General features: G+C 49.4%; 9 protein-coding genes across 9 annotated transcripts; 4 read left to right on the top strand and 5 right to left on the bottom strand.

Moving 5' to 3' along the window:
* Positions 1 to 1,422: 1,422 nt before the first annotated feature.
* ASPSYDRAFT_42774 (uncharacterized protein) lies at positions 1,423 to 2,092 on the bottom strand. Its single transcript, XM_040846523.1, has one exon. The coding sequence runs from the start codon at positions 2,010 to 2,012 to the stop codon at positions 1,716 to 1,718; it is 297 nt and encodes a 98-aa protein (XP_040704755.1). The 5' UTR covers positions 2,013 to 2,092; the 3' UTR covers positions 1,423 to 1,715.
* A 145-nt stretch (positions 2,093 to 2,237) lies between these two features.
* Positions 2,238 to 5,184, bottom strand: ASPSYDRAFT_42773 (putative C6 transcription factor). The gene is made up of 6 exons (XM_040846522.1): positions 4,930 to 5,184; positions 4,683 to 4,878; positions 3,819 to 4,635; positions 3,332 to 3,766; positions 3,012 to 3,268; positions 2,238 to 2,945 (listed from the first exon to the last, which is right to left on the bottom strand). Coding segments are annotated over exons 1-6 (2,235 nt in total). The 5' UTR covers positions 4,931 to 5,184; the 3' UTR covers positions 2,238 to 2,416.
* A 436-nt stretch (positions 5,185 to 5,620) lies between these two features.
* Positions 5,621 to 10,081, top strand: ASPSYDRAFT_56391 (ABC transporter ATP-binding protein; the record flags this gene model as incomplete). Its single annotated transcript, XM_040849201.1, has 11 exons — positions 5,621 to 5,740; positions 5,790 to 5,998; positions 6,048 to 6,704; positions 6,769 to 7,048; positions 7,102 to 7,248; positions 7,301 to 8,060; positions 8,131 to 8,300; positions 8,375 to 8,904; positions 8,972 to 9,087; positions 9,142 to 9,332; positions 9,383 to 10,081. 11 exons carry the CDS (start codon positions 5,621 to 5,623, stop codon positions 10,079 to 10,081), a joined length of 3,879 nt encoding a protein of 1,292 aa, XP_040704753.1.
* A 269-nt stretch (positions 10,082 to 10,350) lies between these two features.
* On the bottom strand, positions 10,351 to 11,590 carry ASPSYDRAFT_42771 (uncharacterized protein). The gene is made up of 3 exons (XM_040846521.1): positions 11,202 to 11,590; positions 10,872 to 11,125; positions 10,351 to 10,803 (listed from the first exon to the last, which is right to left on the bottom strand). Exons 1-3 carry the CDS (start codon positions 11,376 to 11,378, stop codon positions 10,683 to 10,685), a joined length of 552 nt encoding a protein of 183 aa, XP_040704752.1. The 5' UTR covers positions 11,379 to 11,590; the 3' UTR covers positions 10,351 to 10,682.
* A 3,178-nt stretch (positions 11,591 to 14,768) lies between these two features.
* ASPSYDRAFT_87515 (uncharacterized protein) lies at positions 14,769 to 15,511 on the top strand (the record flags this gene model as incomplete). Its single annotated transcript, XM_040851855.1, has 4 exons — positions 14,769 to 14,961; positions 15,035 to 15,160; positions 15,246 to 15,371; positions 15,468 to 15,511. 4 exons carry the CDS (start codon positions 14,769 to 14,771, stop codon positions 15,509 to 15,511), a joined length of 489 nt encoding a protein of 162 aa, XP_040704751.1.
* A 257-nt stretch (positions 15,512 to 15,768) lies between these two features.
* On the bottom strand, positions 15,769 to 17,319 carry ASPSYDRAFT_87514 (uncharacterized protein; the record flags this gene model as incomplete). Its single annotated transcript, XM_040851854.1, has 1 exon — positions 15,769 to 17,319. One exon carries the CDS (start codon positions 17,317 to 17,319, stop codon positions 15,769 to 15,771), a length of 1,551 nt encoding a protein of 516 aa, XP_040704750.1.
* A 386-nt stretch (positions 17,320 to 17,705) lies between these two features.
* ASPSYDRAFT_87513 (CTAG/PCC1 family protein) lies at positions 17,706 to 18,094 on the top strand (the record flags this gene model as incomplete). Its single annotated transcript, XM_040851853.1, has 2 exons — positions 17,706 to 17,749; positions 17,800 to 18,094. The coding sequence occupies 2 exons, from the start codon at positions 17,706 to 17,708 to the stop codon at positions 18,092 to 18,094; spliced, it is 339 nt and encodes a 112-aa protein (XP_040704749.1).
* A 1,267-nt stretch (positions 18,095 to 19,361) lies between these two features.
* On the top strand, positions 19,362 to 20,024 carry ASPSYDRAFT_146286 (glutathione peroxidase; the record flags this gene model as incomplete). Its single annotated transcript, XM_040841606.1, has 2 exons — positions 19,362 to 19,404; positions 19,474 to 20,024. 2 exons carry the CDS (start codon positions 19,362 to 19,364, stop codon positions 20,022 to 20,024), a joined length of 594 nt encoding a protein of 197 aa, XP_040704748.1.
* Positions 19,979 to 21,672, bottom strand: ASPSYDRAFT_780145 (translin). Its single transcript, XM_040850921.1, has 7 exons — positions 21,452 to 21,672; positions 21,330 to 21,366; positions 21,204 to 21,257; positions 21,001 to 21,134; positions 20,821 to 20,926; positions 20,451 to 20,761; positions 19,979 to 20,386 (listed from the first exon to the last, which is right to left on the bottom strand). Exons 1-7 carry the CDS (start codon positions 21,515 to 21,517, stop codon positions 20,315 to 20,317), a joined length of 780 nt encoding a protein of 259 aa, XP_040704747.1. The 5' UTR covers positions 21,518 to 21,672; the 3' UTR covers positions 19,979 to 20,314.
* Positions 21,673 to 21,702: the final 30 nt, after the last annotated feature.

The raw sequence follows: 21,702 nt of genomic DNA, 5'->3' as shown, positions 1-21,702 counted from the left end.
TTATCCGAGATGGGATGGAGCTGGGTGCTTGGCCTGGCAGGCCTGGTCTGTGCTCCCTTATTTACCCGTAGACAAAAAAAAGGAAGACAATGGGAGTTTGTCCACTACCTAGTCGTAGTCGTAACAGTGTCATGGCTCCTGCATCTAGACTAAAATCGATGAGCTGATGGTGGGTACTGATTCCGTGCGTAGCGGATGTTGGATCCTGTCAATTCTATGGGCTTTTGATGGTACTTTTTTTGTAAATGTAAAAAAAAAAAAAAAAAAAAAAAAATCATTCCATCGGCGATATCAATAGACGCGGCAAATCCTGACGTATATCCACGTCAGCCGCTCAGCTCCAGACTCGGCGACAAGGCCTTTGTTTGGTTACTAAAACCGGCAGGGGGGGAGCTATGTAGGGCTACCTCGGGCTAGAAGCGCTAAATTTTTAGTAAACGAAGGGATATATTAACACCACTCCATCAAAAGAACCAACTCCAACAACAAAAAAAAAAGAAGAAGAAGAAAATAATAAGCCCGAGCAGTTATCGAAGGGCAAGGCAGGACAAGGTCCAAGCGTGATGTCTTGCCTAATCCTCCGGGAAGGTAGCAGGGAGTCCTTCTTGTAGACGGGATGGGACGGGATGGGACGGGATAGATGCATGGATGTTCCTGGAATACTGTAGATCCTTTTGACGTTTACCACGCACAGCTTAAGGGACAGTGAGATGGTGCAGCTGTCTTTACCTACTTCGTATCCATCCATGTCTGTCCGAGGAGGGTCAACCTCAAGGTACCCAAGTCTGAGCCCCTCCCTTCTTCTTCTCTCGAATGCAATGCATGCATTCCTGGAATTCGCCGGCAGGGCTGGAGTCTGGATGAAGGGGTGTTGTGATGTATCGTCTGCAGTACAGTAAGGCAAGGTGGCAACGTCTCCGATTGTTACAGTATGTACCTCCAAGCTTGACTCCTATATGCACGTGGTATAGTCGCGTTGTTTGACGGGTAGGGACGGATGTCTGACAGGTGAGAGGAATGTTATGCTTATTCAATGTTTATTATCCATTTTCATCCCAGTTCTGGTAGGTCCAGCCGGAGGTGTGTAAGCTTGGGGGTGCTCCTCAGTGTCGTCGCTGGCTCTGTAGATACCGTACAATTGAAATCTTCATCTGTACACCATATGCTCAATTACTAGGTTTCAGATTGATATCGTCGTGGATATTATTGCATAAGTTTTGATACCTGCCATAGAATGTGCGGTGCTGAGGTGAACAGGTTGATGATTGTACTATTCCTTATCACGAGAACTAACTCAGTAATAGATGATCTTACTAAAGAAAAGACGGGGTTGCGGATACTCGTCAAAACCCAGGATGAGATGGTGTGGACATATGAGTGTCACCTTTTTACTAAGTTGTTTAAAGAAGTAGGACAAGGCTGTCAATACCCAAATTGAGACGATTTGGGATAATTTGGGAACAACTTATAACAAAGTAAGTGAGACCCATAAAAATACAAATTAACACCTTATAATGGTATCATTGTTCCAGCCCCTCAAGAACAGTGCTAGCGCGCCCAAAGTCCTATATCAGAAATCACCCCTCTAACTGAAAAGACCAAGCAAGTCCCGCCTTGCCAGTCCATGTGGTTTCACAAATGATTGGGCTTCTTCCTCCACACTGGCCTTCAGAGATGATTATATGTATCGCACGCCGCGAAGCCCGATCTGCCCATTATTCCTTTTTGAAAAGTTTCAATAAAATAGAAGACAATCCGGACAGCCGTGATCCATGGATCGAGAACTTACGGAGTTGTCCCTCAACACCACACCGTCCGGCGCACTCCATGAACTCTCTGTCTAATTGGAGCAGGTTGTTGCAGAGGTAGGAGGGATCACCGCCTTCAAGCGTTTTCAGTGTGGGCGAGCAGTCAGAGAGGCATTGGACATGGTTAAGTAGTTGTGTGCGCTGCTGCAGGTCCACTGTTTGTGCAGCAACAGCAAGGGGGAGAAGAAGAATTGTGAGCTTCATGTTGAGAAAGGCAGAGGGGACTGCAGAAGATTCGAGAGTAAATAAATGGAATGAAGAATCTGTTGGGATGGAAGAATCAGGGAGTGGCCATGCTATGGCATTCTGGTTATACGAGATCAGTTCTCCTTGCAGATGCGGCATCCGATTCCACAACAAAAAAATGTCCATCTAGGAAAAGACTTCCGCCAGTCAATAGATAACTACGAGGAGCTTGATGGGTCAGACAAACCCGATTTCTATATACCAATAATTAAAGAGGGGAAGATGAAGTGGGCCGGTTATTGGATTTATCTAGCAATCACATTCCATCTCTGGGTCAGCCCTAAATTGTGAACTCCAATTCTCCAGGAACAACATACCCACAAGTTTATATATTGCTATATAGTGCCAAACCTTAATCAATTCTATGTATCCTCAAGCATCCTCAGGATGGACTGGTTCTTATTAAACCAGTCCCAAAGCTCAGCTCCCGAAAGATCCATCTCCATGTCCACGTCCCCAAATGCCGGATTCTGCAAGGCCGCAGGCGCCACGAGCCCATCCATCAAGCCAATTCCGCTTCCGTTGCCCTCGCCGTACGATGTCATGTTACAAGAGGCGTCCCCTGCTGTTTGCTGGTCTAATGTACCAGTCCCAGGACCGCTCGAGGCAGTCCCCGCGCCAGCAAGAGCATCGGCATACTGCTTTCTAGCCGTCGACCACGATACCCCGCCTTGCGTACGGGTTTTCACCTCGACGTACTTTGTTGCGACATCGTAAAGGGCCTTGAAAAGACGGCGTTGCCTATCGCATGTGTTATACGCACTGGTGTCTGGTGTAGCTTCCAGCATCTCGACAAGGCCCCGCATGTGCTCTAGGTCCGAACCATCGGACGTTTCGATTATGTGGCAGAATAGGATAATAAAGGGGATAAATGGAGACTGCGTAATTGTCCTGTATCTCTCACGTTAGATTAATTTGATTGTAGAACTGGATGTATAATGAAAATCAAAGACAGACCAGTTAATGTATGCTTCGAGGAATATGGTTTTACTTCGCTCCTTTGTTATAGCTGCAACGCATCGATCGTGCTCTCGCAGTGTTTCTCTCGCGGTATCGATACATTCTTGACAAAATGCAGACGTCGATGGCTTTTCCGGGGGAATACTCCGGTAGATGAGCGTAAGAATGCAAAGACTTGTAACCCGGTCCGAACGTCGTGCTATCTCGTGGTAGCCCCGTCCCAGAAGATGTCCTTTCCTCGCCTCATAACGATCCTACATCCGTCAGCAAGTCGCAGATCTCTTAAGAGCGGTTAGATTCGGGAGTGGAAATCTCACATGGAAGTCTTGCGCATTTTGCATAGCACTCTTCAGTTCAGCAGCAAGGGCCTGGGCACGAGACGTCCGGATGTCCGGTGGCTGCATGAGAGCTCCTGGGCTGTAAATTTCGTCGTATACCCGGCCCTGTATACTGGACAAGTCAATCCAATAACGAGCAATATCGCCTAAGAAATTGCCAGCGTGACGCTCGATTCCTGGCCGGGCCAGGGTAATGTCATGATCCCGGAAAGTCGACGACCGGCCTAGTCGTAGCGACAGCGTCTTCTCGCTCATGTATATAGTCCAGAACAGATTTCCCTTTCTGGCCTTTTCTTCTGTCCCCTCCCCAGCAGTCGCGTTGTGTTGTAGCCCAAGAGCTTGTATTGTATGTGCAGCAGAATTAATGAAGTTCCATGCGGTAGATGGCTTGTTTTTCTGCAGGCAATACAGAGACTAGTAGGCAGGGTTAGTTGGTGGTTTGAATTAAAGCAGTTGAGCAACTTACCGCCATACCCATCGCGTAGGCGACATCAATATTTGTTGGTTGATGGAAGCGAAGGTTGGCAAGGACGGTTTCTAGATTCTCCTTGCATATCAAGGCCTGAGCATCATAGTCTTGTCTTACTTCATCATTGGTGACAGCTTTGGAACATTCGCAGAACAACCAATAGAGACCGCAATGAACGATTATCAACTCAGCCTCGGTAGCTGGGCCAGGTGATGCAATTTTGATAAAATAGTCGTTGAATTGTGTGGGTGTAATATAGTCTCCCAGCCATAGTGTGGCTACCTGCTGGCATTCCCTGGCCATACGCAAACACATGAACACCTTATCGATCGGCGGCAACGGAAGGTTGCGAGTTGACGAGCCAGGTGGGATCGCTTTGGCACGAGGATAGAGCTTATCGATCGTATCGGACTGTTGTTTGCCCGAATTAACGGCATTCCTGAGCCCGTCAATGGCGGCTTCCATTTCGTGCGCGACCTCGGTGTTGGTCGCATTGTTAATGGCATTTTGCAGAAATCGGCTGGCAAAGACGGCATGCGCAAAAAGTGACGATTCGCCCTCGTACTCGTCTTTGGAAGAGTCGTAGTTTACTTCACTAATCCCGTCACCAGTAGGATTAACCCCCTGGTTTGGCGTAGAGCCGAGTGAGGAAGGCGACGGTGTCAGTCCAAATGAGACCTGGCAGTGTTCGATATTGGCAGGGACTGCAAAATCAGGTTTAGAGACTCTACTTCTGGTCGGCTCATTAGTCAACTGGCTCATCCTTTGGCCGAGGTCGTCAATCTTTCTCGATATTGCATCCAATTTGGAGTCACTTGATGCACATTAGCATAGACTCCACCTCACTAGGATTGTACTTACTATGTATGCGAGACCATGACCCTCTGCCGCCTTTCTCTGGGTTTTGGAGCAGTTGCGTATGAGCATTGTGCCCCGGACTTGATGCAGTGAGAGCATGGGCTCTCCCGGTCGCATTTCACCTGAAGATACCTCAAACGCCGGTACTCATGTTGGTTTCTAAGGATATCCTTACCTTGCGCTGGCGGCATCGATGGCACTATTTCAAAGCCATCAATATATGCTTATGTACAGTCCATGTATTACTCACTGCTAACTTCTCAGACCCGGCAGCGTTCTGTCCTCCATCCTCCGCACGCGAGGACCAGGCATCCGGTTCTTCTTCCATGGACTATACCGGTAAGCCCGCGGTGGGGCAGCCGGTACATGTAGTACGTCGTTCACCGTCACCGGAGAGTCAATTGCACCCCGCTTCAGACTAGTAATTATGCAGATACCAAATTAGACAATCAATATGGGTGTAGGCAGAGACATCGGAGCCTCGATGCAGGTTGGAATGCGAGAGATGGCGGTTGCAGGAGATGTCGGGGCTCCAGGAATGCGAGGTCTTGACACGGACGCGGGCCTTCGGAGGCTCGGAGTCTCCGCCCTCCGCATCTTTCTCTCTTGCTCTCACTATCCTACCATCCTCTCCCCGGGAAGCCCGTCCTCTCCCCAGGAAGCGGACCTGTTGGCCTCCAGGGCTCCGATTCATCAAAAGCAAGAGATGAACGCGTGTTCCATCGAGGCAGTGATCCAAAGATGTCTTCTCCTGTAGGTGGCCAACCAATTCCTCACTACCCTCACTATATATTGTTGATAGTCTTTCCTAATCACGCTCGTTTTCACTTTCACCACTTTTCGTTACCAATTTCCTTTTAGCAGACTGGGCAAATTCAATATTTGCGTCAATTAACTTTTTTTTTTTCTTTCACTTTAAAGTTTCTAACACGAAGCTAACAATGGCAGCTCCTTTGGACACCCCAGAGGCCGAGAAAGCGGCCGAAGAAGCCGACGATGCCCAGATACTAATCAACCCTGATAGAGAAGATGACGAGAAGAAAGGCAACAATGGTTTCCTGGTAAGCATGTCTGCCGGCTGTATCCCCATTCGGTTGTGACTGACGGTAGGGCAATACTTTGCAGAGAGTTTTCACTTTTGGCGACACCAAGCTCTATGTCCTCGAATGCATTGCTGTCGTAGCTGCTGTTGTATCTGGAGTTGCCCTGGCCCTGGTCAACCTGGTCATCGGACGGTTTATGACACTTCTTAGCGACTTTAGCTTCTCCGACGCAAGCTCTATTCCTGACAATTTTATGTCTGCCGTACGAACATCAGCGTATGAACATTAACTCCTTGTTTTGCGACTATATACTAATGCAACTAAGTCTCTACTTCGTTTACATCGGTATCGCCCGACTCGTGGCTACCTACATATACGCCTCTCTATTCACATACGTGGCGTACCACTTGACGCGCAACGTTCGAGAAAGCTATCTACGAGCTGCCTTTAGCCAAGAAATCACCTACTACGACATGGGCGCCTCCGGCTCCATATCCCAGCAGGCGACCACGAACGGCAAGCTCATACAGTCCGGCATAGCAGAGAAGCTCGGCATCGTCATCCAAGCCCTTTCCACGTTCCTGGCGGCATTCGTGATCGCGTTTGTCAAACAATGGAAGCTGACTTTGATTCTTATCTTCATGGTACCAACCCTGCTTATAGTGCTCGGTGGAGCCGGTGCCATAGATGCCATGATTGAGACTAAAATATTGCGAATATATGCGCAAGCTGGAAGCTACGCGGAGAACATCCTTGGAGGGGTCCGGACCATTGAGGCCTTCAGCCTGCAGCCAAGGGTAATGGCTAAGTACAGCTCTTATCTGCAGGATGCGTACACCCAAGGAGTGAGAAAGAATAAGCTTTATGGTATCGTGTTTGGAGGCCAGTATTTCATCACTTACGCCGGAATGGGCCTGGCCTTCTGGCAGGGTATCGCCATGCTTGATCGCGGCGAGGTATCGGATCTGGGAACCGTCTTTACGTTAGTATTTATCCATTTGAGTTAATATTCGTTATTACAGAGACAAGTCTAAATAGGATACCAGTGTTCTCTTCTCGGTCATTATTGCTGCAAGTACAGTCATGCAAATTATGCCGCACATGGTCACCTTCAGCCGCGCGGCAACCGCAGCTTCAGAGCTATTCGCTCTCATCGATAGGCAATCAGAGATCAACCCGTTCGACGAGTCGGGAGACAAACCTGACGAAACTGCCGGTGTCATCGATTTGCACGGTATCAACTTCAGTTATCCCACGCGTCCGGACGTCACTGTCTTAGAGGACTTTACCCTCAATATTCCGGCAGGCAAGGTCACGGCATTGGTGGTAAGCTGTCCCCTCTGTATCTATAGGAGGGTTCTCTAATTAAATTTCCAAAGGGGCCGTCTGGCTCGGGAAAAAGTACCATCATCGGCCTGCTCGAGCGATGGTATAATCCATGTGAAGGCAGGATTTCCTTAGATGGCAAGGACATCAGCCAGCTCAACCTCAAGTGGCTCCGGACCAACGTCCGTCTAGTTCAACAGGCAGGACACTCACAACACGTACTACATGTGAAACTTTCACTAACAGTCCTAGGAGCCGGTACTGTTCAACGGCAGCGTGTTCGAAAACATCGCCAACGGCCTCGTCGGCACCGATTGGGAAGCAGCATCGCAAGAGGACCAAATGCAACGCGTGCAAGAAGCCGCAAAGCTCGCTTTCGCTCATGACTTCGTCCAGGGTCTGCCGAAAGGGTACCACACGCGGATCGGCGAGAGAGGCGGTTTGCTATCGGGCGGACAGAAGCAGCGGATTGCCATAGCCCGTAGTGTCATCTCAGAGCCAAGAATTCTACTTCTTGACGAGGCGACCAGTGCACTTGATCCTCACGCGGAGGACATTGTCCAGAAAGCTCTCGACAGCGCCTCGGCGAATCGGACAACAATCGTTATCGCGCACAAACTCGCGACAATTCGAAACGCAGATAATATTGTAGTTATGTCTCAGGGCAAGATCATGGAACAGGGCCGCCATGAAGAGTTGGTATCTACGAATGGGGTCTACGCCACTCTTGTCAAAGCCCAGGACCTCGCACCGGCCAACATCGAGAACCACAGCCCGGAGAGTGCAAGCTCGTCCGATGGTTCAGAAAACGGCGACGGTCATATCGATCGTGTTCAGTCTCTTGCCAAGGTTGGAACGGCGCAGGCGCAACAGATGACTGCACTAAAGGACAGGGAAAACCACGACTTGTACGATAAAGCGGGCATCATCCGCAATATTTGGAAGCTTCTGCGCGGAACGCCTGATCTCTGGCTTTGGTTCGCAGTCACGTCAGCCACATGCGTTGCTGGAGGTAAGTAGTCTCCACAGCCGTGGCCCTGGCGGATACTCCATTACACTTGTTGACAAGATGTGAATCGCAGCCGCCGTCAACCCCGGGCAGGCGCTATTGCTAGGTCAAATCATGACCGTCTTTAACTCTCCAAATTTCGTTTCCCGCGGTAACTTCATCTCACTGATGTTCTTCGTCATGTCACTCGGCATTCTCGTCGTATACTTTTGCATGGGCTGGTCGACCAATACTATTGCACAGGTGAGAGCCTCCACCAGACTCGGGAAGCAAACCCCGATTGATATTTCCATACTGATTCACGGTGTACCGTCTAGGCTCTCAGCAGGAAGATGCGCCGCGAGATCCTAGAATACTTCCTCCGACAAGACCTCCAATTCTTCGACCGCCCTGAAAACACCGTAGGCGCGCTCATCAGCCGGCTCGACTCCTACCCACAGGCTATCCTCGAGCTCATGGGATTCAACGTCGCCATAATCCTCATGTCCGTTATCGACATCGTCGCATCGAGCGTCCTTGCAATCGCGGTCTCCTGGAAACTAGGGTTAGTTGGCGTCTTCGCGGGTCTTCCGCTCATGATGCTAGGCGGGTATGCTCGTGTACGACTCGAGGCCAAGATGGACGATGACATGGGCGAGAGGCTGTCCGCGAGTGCTTCGGTGGCTTCGGAGAGCGTCATGGTAATCCGCACCGTTTCCTCGCTTGCTATCGAGAATGCAGTGCTGAGGAAGTATGTTGATGAATTGGACCGCGCGATCTCGAAGGCGAGCGGGCCTATGTTTCACATGATGACCTGGTTCTCGCTCACACAATCTGTCGAGTACTTCGTTCTGGCTTTGGGATTTTGGTGAGCTTTTGCTGCAGAACGCATTTGAAGCGTTTGGCTTGGCTAACTGGTTTATTTCTGCAAATAGGTGGGGATCCAAGCTGATTAACGACGGCGAAATCACCTTTTATCAATTCATTGTATCGTTCATGGGTGTCTATTTCTCAGGGCAAGCCACTGCGCTGGCCTTCAGTTTCTCCAATAGTGAGTCCAAACATATACGCCTGATAAATTGCGTTTATTGCTGACTCTTTCCAGGCTTCACCAAAGCGAACCAAGCCGCCAACTACTACTTCTGGCTCGACGGACTTGAAGGAAACATCCGTGAGACTGACGACAACCGCGAAAAGGAACCAGAGCACGGTTGCGGCTCCTATGACTTCCAAAACGTGCAGTTCTCGTACCCCTTGGCGCCAGATAACCGCATTCTTAAAGGTGTATCACTATCTGTAAGTTTCCACAATTCTCGAGGGAAGAATGCCGGCACTGATACCCATAGATTCAACGAGGAGAATTCATAGCCTTCGTCGGCGCCTCAGGCTGCGGAAAGAGCACCATGATCTCACTCCTAGAGCGCTTCTACGACCCTACAAACGGTACTATCACCATCGACTCATCTGCGCCCTTATCATCCCTTAATCCACATCTCTATCGCAAGAAGGTAGCCCTAGTCCAACAAGAACCAACCCTCTTCCCAGGCACAATCCGCGAAAACATTTCCCAGGGCGTGCCGGACTCGGACCTCAACGCAACAGGGCTTGCACCAGACTCCGTACTAGAAGAGGCCTGCCGGTCAGCAAACGCATGGGACTTCGTCTCCTCCCTACCGCAGGGCCTCGACACACCGTGCGGTAGTGGAACCTCTGGCAGCCAGTTATCAGGCGGGCAACGGCAACGCATCGCCATTGCGCGCGCGCTGGTGCGCAAACCCAGTGTTATCCTCCTTGACGAGGCAACGAGTGCCCTGGATACCGAGTCTGAGAAGCTGGTACAGGCAGCGTTGATGGAGGCGACGGCGTCCAGGGATAGGATTACAATTGCGGTTGCGCATCGTCTGTCAACGGTGCGGGATGCGGATTGTATTTTTGTTTTCTATGCCGGGGGGATTGTTGAGGTCGGCAGCCATGCGGAGTTGATTGCTAGGGGTGGGATGTATGCGAGGATGTGTGAGGCGCAGAGGTTGGATGGAGCTGCGTGATTTCCTGGGGTTTCGAAGTACAAACCTTTAATAAGGAGGTCGTTTCTGTATAGGTAATATCTAGATATAGGGTAATAGAGATTGAACTCCAACAACAAGTCGAAGCCTTGGAATTAGTGAGGGCTGCTTCCCAGTAACCCCCACCTACAGGTTTACACAGCCCTAAGCAGGACAGCGAATACTTTATGTTAGTAGTAGCAGTAGTAGTAGTAGTAGTAGTAGTAGTAGTAGTAGTAGTAGTAGTAGTAGTAGTAGTAGTAGTGTAGTAGCAGCGTTCGTACTTCTTCAGCCGGCTGATTCTACTGGCCTGCTATGCCGGGGGGTGTGAGACCTGAACGCTATCCTAAAATACCTAAATACAAAGCTTATAAAGGAAGGGAGGGGGTGCCCGGCCCCGGGATACCGGGGATACTCTATTAGAACATGCTTTACTGTTTAGGTAGCCCTGTACTGGCGTCAGGAGGACTCGAACTTTGCTGATAGTGCGGAGGAAAGGGTTAAGCGTAATACGGCCCGTCCAGAGCTCGACGACCATGGCCGAGGGGTGCGCCTTCCGGAGCTACTTTAGGTTATATTATCCCATTATCTGTCCCTAAACACTCTACTGAGCCACCGAGTGTGCCCGTTCCAACCTCTCTACAGCCCTCTTCTCCCGCTTCGCCACTCTCGCCTCCCGACAACAGCCAACACACCCCAGAATCAGCGCAAGGAACGTTTCCGCTCTTGTTTCCATCAGCTATGCTCCAAACATAACAAACTGAATACCACCAACAAAGAAAAAGAGACTCACACAACAAAAGCCACTAGTGTAACCGCCAAATTCTGCATCCCATTCCAAGGCCTCTCATAGCCCACCGGCGCATTAGCAAGGGAATAGTCGCTAAAACTGATCTCGAATACCGCGTAGATACCAACAGCGAAGACAATGAAATCTGCGAACCCGACGGCGCATGTTGCGGCGCGTTTGATCTTCTTGGCTGGATTTGAATTGGGACTGGCTAGGGCGATTATCTCCCATGTGTTTATGGGGAGGGCTAGTGCGCTCTACGAGATGAGGGTATATTTGTTAGCACCTACTTGCGTTGTTCTTCTTTTATATGAGTAAATTGAGAGGACGAACCGCGGAAATTGCACCGCCGAAGGTCTTGCCGCGATTGTTTCTGGCAGATTTGTACTTGACTGCGAGCTTTCCGAGGATGCATAAGGCTGCTATGGCTGTTCCTATGATGCATATACGCAGGAGGAGCTGGATGATGGCAGAAATACGCGGGATACGTGGGCGCGATGTGGACGACATATTCGGTCTATTGACCGTATCATTACACTTTGCCAAGCTGAGGGTTTTTGGTTAATTAAAACGCTTAGGGTTTATGGGGACTTCGAGGCTCATATATATCTGCTAAGTAATTACTGCGAGACGAACCCGTGGCGGAATGGTTTGTTGGTCGATGGCCCTAATTTAGTCAATCTATTCTAGGATCAGTCACCAGGTCGTATGGTGTCTCACTTTGACTAGATACTGTTCGGAATAGCATGTTTCAATTGGTTATTGCACTGATTGAGACTGAGGGGAACTCTGGGCTAATCTAATTACCTTTAGGCAGAAGCGCATTGACTCTGGGGCTGTAGCAGAACGCCACAACAACGCCAAGGACATTGTGTTTTTGAGCAAGCCGGCCTTCGTGTGGGGTAGTAAGATGCCCATCTATTTGTTAAATAACCAATATGGTCAGGTTGGAGACTCTGGTGACTTCCAGACTACTGGTTCAAACACAACTCATACTACCCATGTACAAGCCCTAACTCTACCGTCGCGACATCTACAGCATCTACGTTCCAGCAGTATAGCCAAATATAATCTCTTCCAATTTCCCTAGTCCATCCCCATCAAAACAGATAATCCGCCCTCCCGCCCTTCCTCCCAACCGTAAACACCATCGCATCCTCCTTAACATCAATCACCCTCCCAGGCCCAAACATCAACTTCTCCCCTTCAACCCCTTCCTTCCTCACCCCCCAAACCCCACAAGCCTGTGTCCCCAACGCCGGCGCCGGCCCATTCCTCTGACAACACATGAGCAGCTGATCGCGCGTAATCATCCCGGACNCCGCCTCCCATTTCCCATTGGGGCCGATGTTTGGTGAGATGACCACGACGCGCGGGAGCGGGATCCCGCAGGCTAGGACGGGCCCGTATCCGATTTCCAGTGGGAGCTTTTCGCTCCCTGGGCCGTGGTCGAGGATTACGAGGGTTTGTTAAGTGGGTTTCGGAGTTGGGAGGTTGGAGTTGGAGTTGTAGAAGGTCCAGGTTGGTAGTGGCTTGGGTTTTCGGTCGTTGGGGGTTACTGTGATTGTGGGTGGGGGTTGGGTTTGCATTTTGGTAGTGGGTAGCACCTATACTATGATATTATTGGAAGTAACCAAGTGAGTCACTGTTTTCCTTTTTTCTTAAGTAGGGCTGTGGGGGATATGTGACAGGGCTGGGTAGGGAAGGGGATCTTATAGAACACCTCCAGCTGCAATGGATGCTTTCCTCTTTGAGTATATAATACACTTTTACGTATAGTATCTATTCATTCAGAGCCGCAGGATTGAGCTAACATTGACCAGGACTTGGTATGGGTATTATGATCATTACAAAGGATGTTTTCTTTGACGTTGACAATCTGATCCAACCTAGTTCTTTCAGAATGTATGTCGAAACAGCAAGCTTCTTTATTTACGGGAAGTATAGAACGTTTATGCATAAGAATAAAGGAATAGCTGTTTTAACTTGTTAGTCTCGAAAGGGAGAGTTACACTGTATGTTTGAGGGGTGAAGGAGACTACAATATACTACCTACCCCGAGGGGCAGTTCCCGGAGCCCTAACTCGGCCGCGGTGTCAGATGTGTTGAAAACATTTGAACAAGGTTATAGAATAATGAAAGTGTAATCTAATCCAGATCTGCCTCATGTCTCTGGTAGTGATGATAACTGGACTAGGATAGCCGAGCTGATATTGTTATCGTTTCCCAGAAAATAGAACGCTGCGTTCGGCATGGAGACACCTAAATGCGAGGGCTATTGTTTCGGAGCAGAATGGTTCGCTGTCCTTATTTGTGTAAAACGCTCGAAGACTCGACGCAAGCATGGCAGTTAGGGAAGGAAAGCCTTGCCTTAGGGTGCATAATCTGGATCAACCAAACCAAGTACAGCTTTCTATGCAGCTAGTTCTTGCAGGCTATCTCCTTGCATAACAACCGACCTCTTGGCAAATAAAACTCCCCCCTGACCTTCGTAAATGAATGTGGAAGATACTGGAATTGCGGACTAAGACTGCCTTGACTATGCCACCCCAAGCTCAATATTCGGTTCAGACCTACTCGTCAAGGACACGGACGTATACTCAAGTCAATAGGTGGCTCGACCTCGGATGTCAGTATGCAACAATAGCGTGGAATATTTGGAATTTACAGCCCTGCATGATTTGCAAAGATAGGCCGATATGGCGTGAGCCGAATCCCTCGCTACAGATACGCATGAGTTTATGCAGCGGAAGCAGCTGCAGCAGCTCAAGCATGCCAAGACAGAGGCCAATTTCTCGGCATCGTGGAATCCCTGCCCAGAAAGGCATCATCGAGGCGTGACAAAAGCTGAAATTGGGTTTTATTCATCACGTCCTGGTGGATTGGACTGGGAAGCAGACTCCGATCGTCGAGATGCAGAGGGCCAAACAGATTGCGGATGAGGACATTCTGGTCGACGATGTCTACATCTGTCGTGCTTTTAGGCTCGTGCCGCGTCTGCGGTTATTGGTGGAGGATGGAGATCGACAGGGCGTGTCCACTGTGGAACACGCTTCAGGGACCGGCGAACGCTGGAACTCTCAGGGCTGTCCGATGGTGCTGCGGGTTTTGAAGTGCTCAATCTGAATTATTCTTCAAACACTCTGACGACGATTGCTATGTGTATGCCATCCTCGCAAAGAAATACAAGGCGCTCCACTGCTGAGGAGGTAGAGTACCGGGAGACGGGTTCATCCACTAGATCTGGACTAATGCAGTGGCGTAGAGTGCGAACCTGCTGATGGTTCATGCATCCAAGCCCGAGTGGATCCCAGTGCTGAACTATTGTGTCTCGAGCGCGGCGGGATGTCGTCTGCCACCTCGCTTCCCTGAGGCTGCATTGGCATTGGCTGTAGAGAAATGCGCAATATCTGCATCGAATAGCCTCATCTAATGAGTAATGTGTGCTGGCACAGGCGATGCGAGGTTTTCAAGCTCAGTGAAGATACTGAGAATTGAATTACTGCTGAGAATGCTTCGATCTCAAGACTATATTCGATTCAGAATCAAGACATCCATCCTGTCACTCAACAGACGACAGATGAGTCAGTACAGCATATCATGATTTGACCGTCGATCGCTATTTTCCCTGAAAGTGCTCACAGTCAAGGCATCATTTTATGCATCTTTGAGGTCATGCCTTGATGAGCACTATGCGAACCCCCTGATCTGCAGGACAAATGCCAGGCACAAGATGGTGCAATCGTGATGAGCCAGTACCAAATTTGCATTTAAGCAGCTGTGAGCCTGTCTTTGCTCTCAGAAAAGCGTCCAAAACAAAGTCCTTCTGAGATCTACTTCCCCTTCGTTCTTCCTTGACCTCAGCCGTCGTTAATTTCTTTACCTCCTTAGTCCATCACAATGAAGCTCACTGGAATCCTCACTTCCCTTGCCATCGCCAGCACCGCCGCTGCTGCCGCCGTCCCCTCGACCAACTTCGACGTCACCCAGATCCAGTCCACCGTCACCCATCTAGACGACGTTCTCACCAACCTCGATGGCGCCGTCAAGAGTGGCGCCATAAACAAGGCTGATCTCGGTGACAGCCAGGACCGTATGGATCATCACTTGAACTAATTCGGTTGAAATGAAGTTCGCGCAAGCTAACCACCTTACCGCAACTGCAGAACTCTCCGGTATCCACGACCTGCTGAATAACCTCGTCGGGGCTATCGTTGGCGGTGTCGACTCCAGCGAGTTCCTCCAGGGTGCTCTTGATCTTGTTGGAGGGCTTGTTACTGTTGTCATTAACGGTATATCATTAACTTAACCCTTTTTCTTTTTCTTTTTCTTTTTTATTATTTATCTTGCATCAGCTAACCAACTCGTCCCGTTTAGCCGTCAGCTACCACGACCAAGTCCCCGACTTCGGCTTCCTGTCCGACCACCTCGTCAACCGGATCCAGAAGGGCGAGGTTGGCAAGGAGGGTCTCCAGGGTATCCTGACTGTCATTGGTGGTAAAGGTACGTTGCCTTTCTAATTATTATCGGCCGGGCCCAGCTGGAGTCTAGGGTGTAAGGTATATCCGATTCTGTTGCTAATCTGCCTCTTTCATGTAGATGGCCTGGCTACCCTCAACAAGGTTCTTGAGCAGGGTAAATAGATGTTGTCCCATTGGACAAGTTTACCTTTGCGAGATGGGAAATAATAATGAAGGCTCGGCCTGATGGCATGGGGTGATGTGGAGTGGTACCTCGTTTGTTTTGCAACTAACAAGGACTTGGTATGAGCTTAATATGTAATACCCTTTAGTATATATACTAGCGCACTTGGTAATATAATATATATAATCACTAGTGCTATGTGTAGATTCTAATATTTAGAGATCTAGAATATCGGCAATGCCATCCTGTGAAGGATTTAGTTGCTGGTTTCTGACGTTTGCGCTGTCTCGATCGACATCTCGGCCAAGTAATCATAGCAAGATTGCATCTCCTGTTCGTATTCCTCCGGCGACAGAGATAGTATCTCCCTATGCTCCTCTTTCGTGAGTTTCCTTACACCATCATCGTTATCCTCCACCGCAAGCATTGCAAGCCGTCTTGCGGCTTCACGGATCCCAGCGCTTCGCCCAATCTTAATGACGCCACTGGGAAACTGATGATCAATGTATTGCGAAGGATCGGTCCAGAGAGTGTACAATAGCACACTAGGCTCTTGGATAATGGCAGGCTTATCAAGAACTACTGTAAAGAAGTAAGGAGGTGGCGGTGGGCTATAGAGTTCCCCGCAAATCGAAGGTTTTACCCGCATGACCGAACTATCATATTCATGCAAGGCACCGACATCGAATCCGTTGGGTGGAGCAGATATAAGGGAGGACAAAGAGGAGCCAGGGATCCGGAACTCAAAATAAACTGTTTCAGAGGCAGCGAGGCAGGAAATAATGCCGGCGGTAAATGTGCGCGCAGTGGTTTCCAGAAGGGCGGCGGTCTTTTCCTGCTCGATATGGGCGAGGAACTTGACGTAGATCACGTATTGAAGGTCGCATTCCCCATCAGAGGAGTTGTTCGTGACTGTGACAGTATTGCTTGTGGTTCCAATTGTAAGACGACGTGAATCCAAGTCCGCAGATTGGACTTCTGCCGTTTGTTGCTGCTGCTGCAAAACCTCCTGGATATATTGTGCAGTCGGTGTCTCCTCGGACGGTGCAGGTGGAGGCGGTTCATGCCGTCCATAGTCAATTTCATCGTAAGCATGTTCTGGATAGATTCTTCCCATGAGTTCTTTCATATCGTAGTGTATTACACTCTGATTTCTTGTAATATCCACATTGATATCGAGCATTTCGGGTTTGACTTCAATCCACCACTCCGCAAAAGTTAGAAAATTAGTCGCTGATGTGGCAAGGCGTGTAACCAGGTCCAACTTCTTGACTGCGGACGGAAGATTCCGATCGAAGCTAATCCGCCAGGGCCCCGTGCCCTGGGGATTGTTTTGGGATGCACCCCGGAGGTAGCTCTTGGACGTGAGGAGGAAACAGAACCCGGACATGAATTTGCTTCCAGAGCCAGTCTGCATGGTTGGAATCAGAGGGGGGAGAGACTCGTCCCATTCGCCTTCGCGCTGTTTGGCATGAAGGCGCTTACGATGCGCAACTTCACGACGCTGGTGCTCCACGCAAGCCAGACTATCCGGTGCGTTGTATGAATAAATCTCCAAAAAGGGAAGCCAAGTGAGGTCAAAGCAGAAATATTCATACAGCTTGTTGAGCTCCTCTGGCTGGACGGGAGTCGTGCTGTATACTTGAAATCGGTAAGCCTCACCTTCCATTGGCCTATAAAACTCGTTTTCGTAGTTGGCCACCTTGCCTAGGATGACCATGTTGCCTTCATGGTCGGAATATTCCCGTTGAATCCACCGTGGAGGTTTGTCGGATGGATGTCGTGCATTCTGAACTGTTATGGCCATTTCGACAGATACTTGAAGTGGGGGTTAGGATGGTGTCAAGTATTATCTATACCGTACGTTTTTGACATCGCTCAGCAAAACCCGGTAAGGTAATCAATTGAGGGACAAGACCAGGAACTGTAACCACTCTGCAGTGCACCAATTATATCTTGCACAACTGGATAAACTTGGCGGGCGTCGAGAAGTTCAGTTCAAATACAACGAACCCAGAAAGGAGACTATAACTATTTACCTACCTATCACCTGCTGACTCATCACCACCCCGCCCAGCTTCATCCTCGAAGATTCCAAGCAAACAATTTCTGTGCGCAAGATCAACAGGTACTTCCCAGTCTCTCGATTTCTAGATCAACAGCCCTATCCGCTTTCTATCGTCTACACCAAATATGGCTGCTACACAACCCTCAGCCACCGAATTCCCCTGCACCCTGTAAGTCAAAAACATTCCTCTCCCCACTCCACAAACTAACAGTCAAATAGCACAATCTCCCTTCCTCTCCCAAGCCACCGACTCGCCTCCTCCGCTCTACGCGCTCTCGAAGTCGACGCCGAACTCTCCCCACATGTCCGACGAAGTTTCGCGCTGAAAAATCCCAGCCCCGAAGACCAAGACAAGGGTGGTGATGAGGGGAAGACTGTGCTTGAAACAACCTACAAGGCTACTACGAACCGCATGCTGAGAGTCGCCGTCAACGGGTTTATGGAGAGTCTAGGTGTTGTTCTTGGGGTTATGGAGGAGTTGGACGTGAATGTTCTGAAGGAAAGCAATGAATAAACCGACCCGCCTGGTTGGTGTGATAAAAGAGCAAAGTTGAAGGGAAGAGAAACAGCTTGGATACGTCAATTGCATGGGTCCAACTGGGCCTGAACTCTAGTGCCAGATATAACAAGTTCGCTGGTATATTCTGGTTGGGGAACGGTCGGTCATAGATTCGGCCTCCGTCGCTATTGAACCCAGGAAACAAACGGCCTTTCGAAGCGCGAACATATCGGATGCAACCGGAGATACACGGGCGGCTCAACACAAGAGCGAAACAACTGCATGGAAGCTGAATACTAGATTCAGAATCAGCAAAAGGCCCTGCGACAAGTATTGGCGAAAGTGACTCGCCGATTGGCGGTTTAGCAGCCATCCAGGATTGGAGTTAGATTCCATCCAAAATATTTAGTTAGGTCGGCATCTCGGCGACATCTTCAAAATTCAACTGAAGAAATTAGGTATACTGATTAATACTCTCATCCATCATCCCTCCAAATGCCAAGCAGGCCATGTAGTCTCGAGAATAGCGGAGTAGTTTCCAGATTGGATCCCCTCCAGCATATGGAACCCGAAATGCCAACGGATCGTCGAAGTATTTGGAATTATAGCTAGGTGAATCCCGTACGACTGACACGACGTCACTACGTCAGACTCAGAGATGTGCACTGCCATGTGCAACCCGCAATACGCATACGAAACTAAACATATCTGTCCAATCAAACAGCACAGGAACCAAAGCATGGAGACTTATCTAATCCTGCAATGAAGTCATAGTTAATTAGTTACCAAGCAAAAGCTTCCAAATCACATTCTGGAAGCCGTCACAATCCAGACCCTCAACGGTCTCGAAGAACCCGCTGACAAAAGCCCCAGAGCGTTGCGATTGAACGGCTCGGCTGCTAGTCGATCCGATGCCGGGCGCCCCTCAGCAACTGCGGCATTCTTCTGGCTCCTTCCGCGAACCTCGGCGGTGCTTCCTAAACTACTTAGCGGGCGTGAACATCATTGGCGTTTTATGCATCCATCCATGTTTCTCACCTCTGCTGCTCATAATCCCTGTGGCGTGTCACTCATCCCGAGATTACTCAAGGCCAGAACTCGTCCTTCCGGCGGAGTCATCCTGAGAATACAAAAGGCGACGACTTTTCCCGTCCCCTGTGGTGCCACAGTTTCATCTGCCTGTCCCGGCGCTTTTTACCCCTCACAGCGACGACCTTTTCTCCAACCCTCGACTCGACCACCACTTCACTTCACACCTAGCACGACAGCTACATTCAGCACCATGTCTTCCGCGACTACTTTTTACGACTTTGAGCCTGTCGACAGTACGTCATTTCCCTATTCTTTCCCTCGCGATAATAAAAGACCGAACTAACCTATCCGCCGCTCTACAGAAAAGGGCAAGACCTACCCCCTCACCGACCTCAAAGGCAAAGTCATCCTCGTCGTGAACACGGCCTCGAAATGCGGATTCACGCCTCAATTCAAAGGCCTCGAAAACCTCTACCAATCCGTCAAGGCCAAGCATCCAGAGGATTTCCTCATCATCGGATTCCCTTGTAACCAATTCGGCGGCCAGGACCCCGGCTCGGACGACCAGATCCAGGAATTCTGCCAGGTCAACTACGGAGTTACGTTCCCTGTCTTGGGCAAGACGGAGGTTAATGGCGACAAGGCGTCGCCGCTTTGGACTTGGTTGAAGGAGAGCCAGCCTGGGCTTTTGGGGTTGAAGAGGATCAAGTGGAACTTTGAGAAGTTTTTGGTTTCGGCTGATGGCAAGGTTGTTGGGCGGTGGGCTAGTACGAGCAAGCCTGAAGGCTTGGAGGACACGATTTTGAAGGAGATTGAGAAGGCGAAGAAGGACGGCACGCTGGCTTCTGCTGCGGGAGCTAAGGAAGGTGGTGAGCAGGCTGCCCAGGAGGGAGAGACTGCGAAGTTGGCTTGATTATAATGGCCACCATGGCTGCTTTTTTTGTTTGTTTTCAGAGGTTATGATACCAGATCTTAATGTGCCTTTTGCTGATGTACACAATGCAACCTGACGCTGCTTTTGGTTTGCAGTTATTTTATTGATACTCTATGTACCACCCGCTTTGTCTTCGGTTGTGCCATCATTTTCATAATACTCCCTAATGAAACTCATCATCCTGTTCAATGTACCTCAATTTATTGAAGAACATTATGAAATTAATTATTTTGATATATATTTAGGTGTAGATGGTTTATCAATTTAAGTTAAGCATTCTGGCCCTGAGGGATCAGATTCCGCAGCGATAAATCGTAAACCACATCCTCCACCTTCTTTACCTACACGACTATCAGCACCACACCACTCAAATTTGATAGAGAGATGAAAAGGATGAAAACTCACACTATATTTGATCGCATCACTCCGCTTCCTTAGGGTATCATTCTTCAAATTCAGCAGCTGGAACCCGTTAAACAGCTCCTTGATGAAATTTCCAATAACAGTAGGTCGGCCGTAGTCGCCCAGCGTAACCGAGTTGACAGCAAGGCGGGCCTGAGATATTACGTTAGCATTAGTTCTAGAGCCGAGACGGAAGCCAAAATGGCGTGAGCGTTGACGTAAACGAACCAGCTCTTCAATCATCGAAATCAGCGCAAGGAGGTACTCTTCCAGAGTAATATGGAATGCGTCCTCTTCTTTCAGGTTCACGGGGACTAGTGTACCGCCTCGTTTAGTAGCTAGCCCCTAACGAAGAAATAGCAAAGTAGCATACTCTCGAGAAACTTGCCGACCTCCTCCATAGCCAGGAAGGAAGCTGTCTTGGAGCTCTTGTACTCCTGGAACCCGCCGAGCCAGGCGCATAGCTCGATGGAGGCGACCTGTTGCAACAGCCAGTCCGTTAGCCCACTACATACACATGTATCTCAATTCTGGCACTGGGAATGTCACTGACAAGGTTCTGCAGATCGCGCGACCAAACACCATTATATTTGTAGAACGGGTGCTTGTCAGCTACGCTCTTGAGACGTGAGACTTCCTCTTTCTGCGCGAGGATCTCCTTGGTTACATCGTCAAGCACGGGTTGTACTGGAGTTGGTTAGCTTTCAATGCACAATAGAGGTTTGTCCACAGGAAAGGAAAGAAAGATTGACATACACTGCGCCGCTGGGGTAGAGTGAGCTCGCGAAAGCGTAGCTTGTGTGGATCGGCCTAATTGTTGGTTTTCGAGTCAGCTTCGTCCATCCACAATTGACTATTTTATAAGTTGGATTTTAGAAAAACCTTTTCTCGAGAGATTCTGCACGATGTCGCGGAGCTCCTGTGAACACAATATCAGTATCAGTTGGGTCAATGCATGCTTTCTACCTAGCTTGGCGCTCGGTGGTGGGAGCTGGAGAGCGTACATCTCTAACGGCGGCCTCCTCATCAATCTTAGCCTGGAGGCTTTCGAAAATTGCACGGTCGATCATGTCTTTTTCTACAGTGTATTCTGTGTTCTGTGCAGGGGTTTGGAGTGCTTTGGTTGATGGGGTCGTGCGGCGGTGTTGATTGATTGAAACTTACGTCAAGAAGATCAAGGTGTTTGTGGGGCCGTCTTGTGCCTGAGGCGGATACATGGCAGAGCTACAGCACAATAGCTTAAGTATGCCTCATG

Source organism: Aspergillus sydowii (genome assembly GCF_001890705.1).
Source record: "Aspergillus sydowii CBS 593.65 unplaced genomic scaffold ASPSYscaffold_3, whole genome shotgun sequence".
NCBI lineage: Eukaryota > Fungi > Ascomycota > Eurotiomycetes > Eurotiales > Aspergillaceae > Aspergillus > Aspergillus sydowii.
This window is presented reverse-complemented; position numbering and strand designations above follow the sequence as displayed.

Bases quoted from the DNA above. Each gene is read 5' to 3' on its own strand.
- ASPSYDRAFT_780145 (XM_040850921.1), bottom strand. From the start codon at position 21,517: ATGATCGACCGTGCAATTTTCGAAAGCCTCCAGGCTAAGATTGATGAG. The intron at 21,367-21,451 runs GTACGCTCTCCA...TTGTGTTCACAG, and splicing joins AGGAGGCCGCCGTTAGAGAT to GAGCTCCGCGACATCGTGCA. The intron at 20,927-21,000 runs GTCAGTGACATT...CTGTTGCAACAG, and splicing joins CGCGCGATCTGCAGAACCTT to GTCGCCTCCATCGAGCTATG.
- ASPSYDRAFT_42773 (XM_040846522.1), bottom strand. The intron at 3,767-3,818 runs GTAAGTTGCTCA...CCTGCCTACTAG, and splicing joins CCTACGCGATGGGTATGGCG to TCTCTGTATTGCCTGCAGAA. The intron at 2,946-3,011 runs GTCTGTCTTTGA...TGAGAGATACAG, and splicing joins CTCGAAGCATACATTAACTG to GACAATTACGCAGTCTCCAT.
- ASPSYDRAFT_42771 (XM_040846521.1), bottom strand. From the start codon at position 11,378: ATGTCGTCCACATCGCGCCCACGTATCCCGCGTATTTCTGCCATCATC. The intron at 11,126-11,201 runs GTTCGTCCTCTC...CTCATCTCGTAG, and splicing joins TCGGCGGTGCAATTTCCGCG to AGCGCACTAGCCCTCCCCAT. The intron at 10,804-10,871 runs GTGAGTCTCTTT...GATGGAAACAAG, and splicing joins ACACTAGTGGCTTTTGTTGT to AGCGGAAACGTTCCTTGCGC.
- ASPSYDRAFT_42774 (XM_040846523.1), bottom strand. From the start codon at position 2,012: ATGAAGCTCACAATTCTTCTTCTCCCCCTTGCTGTTGCTGCACAAACA.